Here is an 11,865-nt window from a genome sequence, read left to right as displayed (position 1 = left end):
GTTTCTTTGTTTGTTTTTAAATCTGTCTGCAGCATGACCTTCCTGTTCTTACAGATACAGGGAATGTGACTAGAGTTAGGGAGAGGAGTTGGATATAATTTAGGAAAGAGGGCCAGGTGTAGTGGTTCACGCCTGCAATCCCAGTACTTTGGGAAGCCTAGGCAGGTGGATCACTTGAGCTCAGGAGTTTGAGACCAGCCCGGGAAACATGGTTCTGGGAAACCCATCTCTACAAAAAAATAAAAAAATTAGCCAGGCATGGTGACATGCACTTGTAGTCCCAGCTACTTGGGAGGCTGAAGTGGGAGGTTGGCTTGAGCCTGGGAAACAGAGGTTGCAGTGAGCCAAAATTGTACCACTGCACTGCGCTGCAACCTGGGCAACAGAGACATACCCTGTCTCAAATAAATGAAATTACTTTTAATTGCAAGAACCACAATTACATTTTCACTAACCTAATAATAATCATATTCCAAGAAAGAGATGATATGCTCTGAACCAGAATAGTTACAGTAGGATTAGGGAAAGGAAGATGTATTTGAGAGACATCTCAGAGAAGAATTATTAGGATTTGGTAACAAATGAGATATGAGGGTTGGGGGAAGATAAAGCCAAGGTCTTGATTTGGGGAACTGGGGGTTTATAGTGCCATTTACCGATATGGTGATCACTGGGGGTGGATAAAGTTTGGTTGGTGGAGGGAGAAGTTGAGAGATGATGAGTTCAGTTTTGGACCTACTGAACTTGAGATATCTAGGACATCCAAATGGAATAATTGAGTGGGCTCTTGACTGTACTATGTACCACAAACTGATGAAGTGGGAAGAGTGATATGTTTTTCCCAATCTTTTTTCTCTAGTTATGTTTTAGAATAAAATAGCTTAGTAGATCCTAAAGCCTATTCTTTTCCTTTTAGAAACGTTTTTGTTGAAATATTCCATTGAACAAATTCTGCTTTTTCCTGTGGACTGGGGTTTATTTTGCCTTCTGTTCTATAGAGGCACAGGCTTACATACTTACATTCATTGAAGGTATGCATTTTAAGTGTCAGGGATATAATGGTGAACACAGATAAGGCCTGGTCCTCATGGAGCTTATAGCTAGCAGAAGAGAGAGACAGGAATAAAAGAAACCCCACAAACAAATGTAAACTGCAGCTTTGAAAAGGTGGTACCTCACAGCCAAGCCTATATTGGGGAATTCTGATTTAGTCCCAGAGATCAGGGCAGGCTTCCCTGAAGAACTGAGACATGAGCTGAGAAGGAAGAGACAAACAGAAATTAATCAGGCAAAGGAGGGAGGGAAGAATGTCTTGGGAATGGAGAGCAGCTATGTGCATGGAAGAATCCCGGTAAGAGCGTGGACTGAAAGGAGGACATGAGATGGAGATGGTGCAGCAGGGGAAGCCGAGGGAAGGACTGTCCCTGGCTGGGCCTGTGGGCTTCATTTCAGAGTTTTGCATTCCTAGGCATATTGGGGTGACAGGTGTAGTTTGCACAAACACCTCTGTGCATGGAGAAGAGATGTGGAGGAGTGAAGGGGGATGGATGTGGGAGGCTTTTCAGGAAGCAATGGCAGGAGCCCAGGTGAGATATAGCTGCAGCTGCAACAGGAGTAGTGATGGGGTGGAGGGGAATTGAGGAGAGATTTAGAAAAAAAGACCTACTAAGCTTGGTGATGGAGTGGATATGTCAGTCAAGGGAGAGGAAGGTGACAAGAATGACCTTGAAGTTCCCAGCTTATGCTACTGGACCCTGAAAGGGGACCTTATTCGAAAGCAGGGAAGAGAAGGACCATGAGTTTCAGATGTCTGTAAGACATCCAAGAAGCACATGCCAGCTTCCCCTCCCGTGCTGTCTCAGGCAAAGACATCACTGCCCTGCATGTCGCGAGACTGAAATCTTATACTTAGTGCCCACTCACCCCGTCTGTCCAACAGGTCACCACATGCTCTTCTGTCTTTGACAAGTAGCTCAGCTCCCTTCCTCATACTCCATTCTTCTGATCCGCTATCTTATCTAGGGGACCTAAACAAAATACAATTGTTGCAGCCTCAGAGACACCAGACATTTGGCTGGAGCAAGGTTCTTTCCGAGACAAACTTTCATTTTCAGATCATGGCAAGATCCAGAGGTTCCTGAATTAGTCAGGGCAAGAGTAGGAGCAATCAGGCTCCTGGCCACGGCTGTGACCAACCACTGGTATCTCAACATCTTAAAAGCCAGCACAGGCTGGGCGTGGTGACTCACGCCTGTAATCCCAGCACTTTGGGAGGCTGAGGTGGGCGGATCATGAGGTCAGGAGATCGAGACCATCTTGGCCAACATGGTGAAACCTTGTCTCTACTAAAAATACAAAAAATGGTCGGGCGTGGAGGTGCGTGCATGTAGTCCCAGCTACTCCAGAGGCTGAGGCAGGAGAATTGCTTGAATCCAGGAGGTGGAGGCTGCAGTGAGCCGAGATCGCGCCACTGCACTCCAGCCTGGGCAAGAGAGCGAGACTCTGTCTTAAAAAAACAAAACAAAACAAAAAAAGCCTGCATGGCCCTCCTCGTGTGCCCTTAAATGGAAAGAACAGAGCTGTCCGTAGAGAGATGGGGAGTTCAAATTGGGACTTTGAAAAACCACTTCTCCGAGCATTAATTTTCTTAACTGTGAAAAGGTTAATAACACTTCTCTTTAAGGGTTGTCGACATAGCTGAAAGAACGTAGATTAAGCAACTGCCGCATATTAGGAGGTCAATACATGGGAAGAACCATTCCAATAAGCTGGACTTTGACAAGGGTTGCCCTCTCTCTCCGTTCTTGTAGTGTTCCAGGACATTAACTGGGTCTTCTCTTTCTTCTGCACTTCTCTCAGTGTTCTATCAAATGTCTGGCACATGCTGACACCCACTAAAGTTTGTTGAATGAATGAATACAGAGTTTATCTTCACTTTGTGGTGTTTTTTTTTTTTTTTCCTTTTTGCATCCTGATGAAAAGGGTTTCTGCTATGAAAGCCCCAAAGCAAGTAAGATGAAAAATGCTGAAAGAATCATAATCCAAACAGCACCTGTTACTGCTTTTGAATCCTCTATTACTAATATAAAAACCAGCACCTGGAATAAATGTTTTAAAATTAGTTTTAAGGAAATCTTTTAACCAAGAGCTTATTCATGGAGGGAATTTTATTACTTCCATAACTTTCTTTAACTTGATATTTCATTTCGTAATCAATTCATACTTTGGTTTCTTTTGCTAAAGTTTCTCCTCCACCCCCTGAGCTCACAAGTTAGTCACACTAGGCATTTTTAAAGCATTTTCTGCAATCTTGCAATGACCAACTCTTATATTTATTCATGTTTATTTATGTTTTAAATCTCATCCCTCTAACATCTTAAGTAGTTCACAAATAAAAATATCAACAAGTCAAAGGCACCAAGGTAATACAAAAAGACATATTAGAAAAAATATTCTGACCATGCAGCCATAAAAAAGAATGAGAGCATGTCTTTTGCAGGAACACAGTTGGAGCTGGAGGCCATTATCCTTAGCAAAGTAACACAGGAACAGAAAACAAAATACCAAGTGTTCTCACTCTAAATGGGAGCTAAATGATGAGAACTCATGGACACTTAGAAGGGAACAACACACACTGGGGTCTGTCGGAAGGTGGATGATGGGAGGAGAGAGAGGATCAGGAAAAATAACTAATGGGTACTAGGCTTAGTACCTGGGTGATAAAATACTCTGTACAACAAAGCCCTGTAACACAAGTTTACCTATGTAACAAACCTGCACATGTAGCCCTGAATTTAAAATAAAAGTTAAAAAAATTCTTGGGACTAAACTGATCAAACTTTATTCATCCACAGGGGTTTTCTACAAAATAGCATAAGGAAACAACTAAACATTTATTATTATTATTATTATTATTATGGTGTCTCTTCAAATCTCTCCAAGGCACCACAGATACTTTCCAAAAATATTTACAACATCAGGGCTGTCAGATTACCCATTTTTCATGGTTGTAGAGTTGAAAAGAACATGGAAAAAAGGATATCCTCCTTCTGAGCCTGCTTCATGTCCTCAGACTGTGCTTTTAGTGCCAACCTACAAAAATCATCTCGTATCTCCGTGAGTGGGCACCACAGTAAATCCAGGGCTGACTGACAGCAGGCCCCTCCCTCCACAGAAATAGGCCAGTCTTCCTTCACCATCAGGACCCCCAAACCTGTGCAGGGAATGTCCAAACTCAGGGCTATCACACAGCTCTTGGCCTTGCAGCCCAATCTGTTCCCACTTGCAAATCCAAACACACCCTTTATTCTACGTTTTGAAGCTTTACTTTCATAGTTTCTTTTAATTCACTAGACATTTTTTGTTGTTGTTTAGAAGAGTGAAAACTACAGAAAGAAAAATTCCCAAGGTGTCATCCACGTTGAGTCCTTCCCGGGCACCTCAGCAGCAAGTTAGCATTCTATGGGTTTTCCTAGCTAGCACTCCACCGCCATGGCCCAAAGCTGAACTAAACAGAAGCTAACGCTAAATGCCTTCAATACTTTTTGAAAAATCCATCAAAGGTTTTGCTGAATGATATTTATAAGGGCCTTACTGTTCTCTTTCACAGACTGAAATGCCCTTCTCCGACACTTGAAAAAAGTTGCTCATGCTTTTCATCTTTCCCTCTCAGAGTGTAAACATTGTTTTGAGTGAAAAGAGCTGAAGGAGTGCTTACTTTCCCTTGAAATTTTATTTTTAAATAAGAGAGGGAGAAAATCCTTTTTCTGACTAATACTAATAATACAGGTCAAAGTGTCAGGCGATATACAATTAAATGGAAAACAAAAAAGGTTCCCCCTCTCTTTCCCACAGTACAATGGCCCTGGAATATAAATTACCGATGAAGATGAAATAATACTTCAAAGACTATAGGGCAGGGCAGCTCGGTGTTTACAAAGTATTTTCTATGGCACGATGAGACATTAAAGATGATGGTAACCCACGGACTTGAGGGTGTTGCTGAATAGACCAAAACTAGCATGAGGTAGGATTTTAGGTCCCCGTAGCCTGTGACCCCGTGATATGCTTTGTTTTACAAGGGCAGCTGCAGTTATCAACAGATGTTTCAGCAATAAATAATTGGTATCATCTCGGAAAAGACCCATCTACCTAGGGAGAGGGCATAATACCAAAACACTGCCCAGCTATTACAGCCACATTAATCTCCCATCTCTTCAGGTTTCTCGGGGAGCCTACTGCAGGTGTTTTTTCTGGGAGAGCGCGGACAAACTCTCTCAAGTCAGCAAGCTTTGTGTGGAGTGTAAAGGAGGTTGGCCCCTGCCATAAATTTCTGTCTGTGGCCACACACCAAAGGAAAAGGGATTGGAGAGTCAGGGAGGAGGGGAGGAGAGCAGTGGGGAGGGAGGAAATGGGAACACAGTGGAGACCAGAAAGCAAAACACAAAACATGTATCATTTTTCTTGGTTAAATTCAGCCCAAGAGAATAACACTATAAATGACTCTTCATTTTACCAACTCATGAACTGTGGAAAACAGTTGTTTGTGACTTGCCTTTTTCTTAAGCATTCTGTGCTCAACTTCGATCCGTTATTTGTGGAATTAAAGACACAGTGTTTATGCTCTGAGTACAATGTTAATTTGAAAAACAGGGGGGAAGCATTTTATGGGAAGGATTCATTTCAAGGTAAAAAAAAATCACAGAAAGTTTATATTTATGAATAAACTATAATAAGAGAGAAAACATGAAAAGACAAACTCAGTAATCTTTAACTATTTTTTATGTGAGAATGGAATTTCACAATTAATCAGTTATTAAAATATGACCAGCCAGCTCTGATAAACTCTAATATTGAAATCGACCTGATTGGGATACAGTGAAACAAAAACAAATCATGGAATTTATTCAAGCTATTTTTAATAATCTAAGATATTAAAAATAGATTTTAGGAGCACCTGACTCACAGGGTGCTATGGTTCTCCGTATTTACAAAACAGAGTGGTTTAGCAATTGTGCACTTGGGGTCTGGCACAATAGGAGAACATCCTAAAAGTCATTAGGAGGTGTGGTTGCTTAATTTATAGCTTGCTGGGCAAGCTGAAGAAAATGATGCTCAGAGTTCAAAAAGCTGTCAGATTAAATACATTAGAGACTAAAGAAGGCCTAATAGACAGTGCCCCTTAGAGCTGCCACTGAGTGACCTTGTGAGCTGGGCTCAAACTTCTTAAATTCTCTATGCTTCTATTTCTCCAGTGGTGAAATTTGTGTAGTGTAGAGAGGCATAGCGGGAGGTATCATAAGTGGGCTCTTAAAACAGTCTACCAACTATGAGCAGCTTCTCTCCCAACTCACATTAAACTCCCAATGCAGCAGGACTGACGTTTTTAAATGATGTTTAAAAACATCATTTTCAGTTTGTAAGCTAATATCACTACCAGCTTTGAAGGCAGGGCTCAGGGATCTGGTGATTGCAGGATGAAATGAGGGGAGTAAAACCCCAGTTATAGGGATGTACCACATCTCCAGCACTCAGCCTGTGTTCAAAGTCAGAGAAACCTGCTAAGCCCAAAGGTCAAAGCAGGACTCACTCCCTCTTGCGAGGCCATTTTGCTCTCGCCTTCCTTGGAAGGTTTGTAAAGTTCTTTTATGCCACTAAGCTAATTCCACAAGCGATCTCCAAGCAAGTAAAGTGACCATCAGCTTTTGCAGGAGGGAGTCTAAACAACAGTTCCCAGAATTGATGAAAAAGAGATTTTTTTATTGGGTTGGTCTCCTACAGCCTTCTCACTGGATTCTCCTTACTCCTTACCTTGCCCCTCTCCACTATATCCTCGTTCACACTCTCTGCCTTTCCCCCTTGCTCGCCACTCTACTCTTCCCTGCCAGCAGTGGCTCTCAAACTTTAGCATCAGAATCATCTGGAGGGCTTGTCTAATGCTGATTGCTGGACTCTCACTCCCAGGGTGTTTGATTCAGTAAGGGTTTTTGATTTGAGCCCAAGAATTTGAATTTCTGACCAGTTTTCAGGTGATGCTAATCCATTGTCAGGAGGTCTCACATTCATAGCCACTGCTTTAGAGCTGCACTGTCCAATAAAATGGCAGCCCTGACCACATGTGACTATTTACATAGAAATGAATAAAAGATAGCTAAAATAAAAATTCAGTTCTTTGGTCCCGTTCACCACAAATTTAAGTGCTTGAGAGTCATCAGTGGCTAGTGGCTACCATATTGAACAGCACAGTTGTAGAACATTTCCATCATCAATGCAGAAAGTGTTACTGAACGGCCTACAGCTTACTTCAGATACAATAAGCAAACCTCATGGCTTCTACCTATGGTTTCAAGCTCTTCACTTGGTGCTTCCTGATGGAGAATTGGAGTTGGATGAAGGAGAAGGCTGTAAGTCACAATTTCACCACTTACTGGTCTGTTCCCCTGGGCAAATTAATCTCTCTGCACCTTAATTTCCTTGTTCGTAAAAGAGGGATGATAATGGTAATACAGGAGATCCCCAACTTATAATGGTTCAACTTGTGATTTTGTTACTTTACGATGGTGTGAAAGCAATATACATTTAGTAGAATACAACCATTCTGTTTTTCACTTGCAGCACAGTATTCACTAAATTACACAAAATATTCAATACCTTATTATAAAATAGGCTTTATATTAGACGATTTTTCCCAACTGTGCAGTAATGTAAGTGTTCTGAGCTTGCTTAAGGTAAGCTAAGCTAAGCTATGATGTTTAGTAGGTTAGGCTTAATAAATGCATTTTTAATGTGTAATATGTTTGACTTATTATATTTCCAACTTACGATAGATTTATTGGGGGCAACTCCATCGTAAGTCAAAGAGCATCTGAATCACTCTCAGGCTATCGAGAATTAAATGAGACGATGCATATGCAAACACTTTGTAAACTTTATAATGATAGTTAAGTTATAGTTATTATTTTATTCTACTTTTCCACTAATACTGACCACATTTATTTAAAACCCTTGGCTCACCATTGTGTTCTCCTTAAGTATTGACTTTCCTTTGCTTGCAATTCCCAGTCTTCTTAACCTGTTTTGTTTGTTTTTTCGGAGGATGAGAGATGGGGTTTTACTGTTTCTATTAAGTCTCTAAAGATGCTCTTGTGTGTCTAGTGTGTCTACAAATCAGGGGATCTTTCTTAGATTTTTGCTTGAATGCGCAAAGACAATGTCTATATATTTATTTTGGGATGACTCAAAAATACAATCTTATGTAAACCGATAAAGTAAAAATTTTAGGATATTGTCATGCTTCTAATGCCTGATCTCCAGACAAATATATTTTTTATTTGAGAAAATGTAAACTAGCAAATTTTCTTCCTTGAAAATCATCTGAGAGAATGTGGGTAAAAAGCAATGCTATCAAAGAGGAAAATGGTTCTCCCTGTGTCATCCCCAGAACCACAGCCTGAATACCAAGCTGCAATCTGAGTTCCTGTGCTACTCCTCAGGCTTTCTCCTATCTGACATAGAGGTACCAGTTCAATTAATTTCCAATAAATGAGTTCAAAAATAAGCATGTCAATGACTTTGACTTGATACTTCCTGAACAGCCTTAACCTTGAGGGTATAAGAAAGTCAACGGGACCCTAGGTGGGGCTCAGGGAAGGAAGATGCCAGACTTCAATAGCTTAGACAGCAAGTCACACTGATGAAACAAGGGCGCATTTATTTTCTTAAGCTACCCAACTTTTAGAAAGTAGCATTTCAAAATTAAAATGCTGTGAGGAATGGTGAAATCAAATCTGCTTCTTTGGCCCACCAAGGATATGTAAATATTTCAAGATGACAGGGTTCACGTTAGACCCACTGACTACTCTTCACTTTTACTGGATTTGGCTTTACAACACAAGATCTTATGGGCAAGCAATGCTTTTCAAACAGCTATTTCCCCCACATTAGTCAATCTGGCAGAGCTAACCATAAGGGTAGGGGGCTGTCTTGTGCTTCAAAGAAATTTAATCTATTAGACCACTTAGAGTCTAAATGCCTCACTTGGGGATATCAGAGGAACAGGTGGTGTGGCTCTTCCTACCAGTAACTGCTGCAACCTGGCGCCAATCACATCCTTCAGGTTTGTTTTGTCCTCTGGGCCCACGGCTTGTTTGTACTGCCACTTTTCAGGCACGAAGGGCCACTTCATTTCCTTTGCCTCCTGGATCAGGGTCCTTAACTCGCCGGGGAGTGAAGCTGAAAAGGTCAGAGTTCAGGTAAGGAAATTGCAGTCAAAGAAAAGGCTGTTGAGCTACCGATGTTATGATGAAGCACCTCAGTGGCAAAAAAAAAAAAAAAAAGAGAGAGAGAGAAACCTTTTCCCTGCCTCTTGCTGGCTGGTCTAAGCTGTTGGTTCAGACTCAAAGAACAACAGTGGGGAGCTATCTGTCAGGGGTGGCCCTGGCCTACTTTGCCCTACAGGTAAATTGGGGTAGTCAGGCATTAAGAAAGGTTTTTAGCAGGAAGTAAAGCACTTTAGTGACTATCTCTGCATGAAGAGTCAGAGAAAGGAATGAAGGAAATATTATTTTCCCTGTAAAATGAGAAAGGGACTGAAATGGAATGGCATTTTGGGCTTGTGGCAGGTGGGTGATGCAGTGTTAATTTGCACAACCTCTTTTTGCTTCTCTAAGACTTCACTTTCTCATCCCTTCGATATGGATACATTTAAATACAGACAATAACTACGAAAAACACAAATGAGATTTAAAATGGTAAAAATTAATTGTGAAATGGCCCTGTTTCACATTAAATATCTTAATGGGCACCAAATCTACTTATAGCGGTCCATAGTCTCTGATACAAACTTCAGAAACCCAAGCAGCTTTGGCAACTGGAAATTTTTCTTAAGTTTGGCACCCGAAACAGACTTGAATTGACTAGAGGTTATTTATAGTCCTGGTTAAGGACTCAGTGAGATTGCTCAAAAGTTTTGCTGTAAAATTTTTTGTGTTCGACTGCACTCCACCTGCTACTGAAGTATGAATGTAATATATGGTACATGCACCGGAAGACCCTTCTAACACTAGAAGAATTCTGAAGTACACATGTGATGCCAGGGTTCTGAAAAAAGGATTATGTATATATGACTTGTATATATGACTGCTATATAAATAAAGGACCTGTATATATGACTGCCAGCTATAAATCTCTAGGTACTTGTCTTGCAAGCCTCTCATGCTCAACATCCAAAACTGAACTCATCACCTTTTTCTAAATCTATTTTCCCTTATAAATCTCTATTTTAATGACTGGTACCACCATTTATTAAGTTCCCAAATCCGAAACCCAGAAGTCGGTCTAGACTTTGTGTTCTCTCTTCTTCCCCAAACCTAATTAGTTGTCAAATGCTGTGGCTCCTAAAATCCATTTCCTCCTCTTCCTTGGCAGTAATTCTCGCCTGAATCTTGCTCCATCCAGTTCCTATTGCACATTGTTGATCCTCATTTTTCTAAAAACAAGATGGACCAGTCCATTGCCCTGAATAAAAATCTTCAGCGGTTTGGCAAATCCTGTTCTGGCTGTTTGGACTGCCTTCCCTCGGTGCCTTGTGACCAAATTCAGGCCCATTGGCTTCAGCACTCAATGCAAACATTGCCACTTCTCCTCAATCCACCATGACCTTACAGTGGAATTGAGTGCCCGCTCTGAGCACTTCCAAACCCAAGGGAGCAGGCCCTTTCCAGCCGTCATCCCACTACTCTGTAACTGCTTCTGTCTCTCACTGGACTGCTATCTCCCTGAAGACAAGCATCATGTCTCATCATTTTTATAAGTCACACCATGATGGGTGAAAGAGCAGTATGATTAAAAGACAAGGTTCATCTTCTAGCTGGCCCTTTGAAAATATTTTTATATTATCTGTAAAAAAAGACATGGTTCATCTAATATCTATGTGAAACATTTTAAATAGAGCAAAACAGATATGACAGAAAGAACAATAGAAAAAAGAAGAGAAAAAATCTAACTTGGTCTGTGATCCCTTTTTATGAACCATTTAACCACCAACTGGGCACATGTAAGGAAGCTTTCTGGTGGGGAAGGACTGTTTGGCATTGAGGGGATATCACATGGGCCATACCAATGAATGATTCACACTGATTACCAAGGATGGCTTACAGGAATCACACTGAAATTATCAGCCCTTATCTCCATTGAGCAGTGCAGGACTACTGAGCATCTACTGTGTGATGCTCCCCCTTGAAAGCAGACCTACAGGATTAGGGACTTATGTGGCCACATTCTGACCCTCTTACAGCCACTGACATAATTTCAACTTCTGAAACTGTTTTCCATATAGTTGTAGAGAACATTTATTCAAGAGCATTTCTAAACAGTCACAGACAGGAGGACCCCTTAGTCCTGTTTACTTAGGACCGTCCTGTGTGGTCCTAGGGTCCTTATTAACAGTGCTCCTTTTCACTCTCAGAAGTGTCCCAGTTTAGCTAATAAATTATTTAAATTATTTGAACACTGAGTCAATACGAGCAGTCATATGACAACGGAATGTGATTTCTGGGTTCGTAGAATTTTATCATACTTTGGACTGAATAGTGTTAATATTTTCAAATTTCTTCATGGTAATGGAAAAGTCTGTTCTTTACAACGAACTCATTTTTGCCTCCTCCACATCACCCTTTCCCCACACCTCACGTCAGAATGTCCTGTGGGGCACCCTGAGATAAAATATGCCTCTAAATTATGTTTTTAAAATGTATCTCTGGATTTCAGTTCCTTCTGCATCTCTGGGGAAGTTGCTGGGGTAGTCACCCACGCTGACAAGGACGATTTCTGAGGGAAAATGATGGGGTCGAGAGGAGGAGGGAGAAG

General features: G+C 41.2%; 1 protein-coding gene across 13 annotated transcripts in view; it reads right to left on the bottom strand.

Moving 5' to 3' along the window:
- ALPK1 (alpha kinase 1) overlaps window positions 1-11,865 on the bottom strand; it is a 140,474-nt gene that overhangs the window by 56,538 nt on the left and 72,071 nt on the right. For 11 of the 13 annotated variants that reach the window (XM_037990986.2, XM_037990999.2, XM_037991007.2 and 8 more), the window contains one exon: window positions 9,077-9,231. In XM_037990986.2, coding sequence (XP_037846914.2) covers window positions 9,077-9,231 — 155 coding nt within the window. Of the gene's footprint in view, window positions 1-1,923; window positions 2,028-9,076; window positions 9,232-11,865 lie in introns of those variants that run through there. The other 2 variants (XM_073017545.1, XM_073017546.1) reach the window with 2 other exon arrangements.

The sequence above is a fragment of the Chlorocebus sabaeus genome, chromosome 7 (genome assembly GCF_047675955.1).
Source record: "Chlorocebus sabaeus isolate Y175 chromosome 7, mChlSab1.0.hap1, whole genome shotgun sequence".
In the NCBI taxonomy this organism is placed as follows: domain Eukaryota; kingdom Metazoa; phylum Chordata; class Mammalia; order Primates; family Cercopithecidae; genus Chlorocebus; species Chlorocebus sabaeus.
This window is presented reverse-complemented; position numbering and strand designations above follow the sequence as displayed.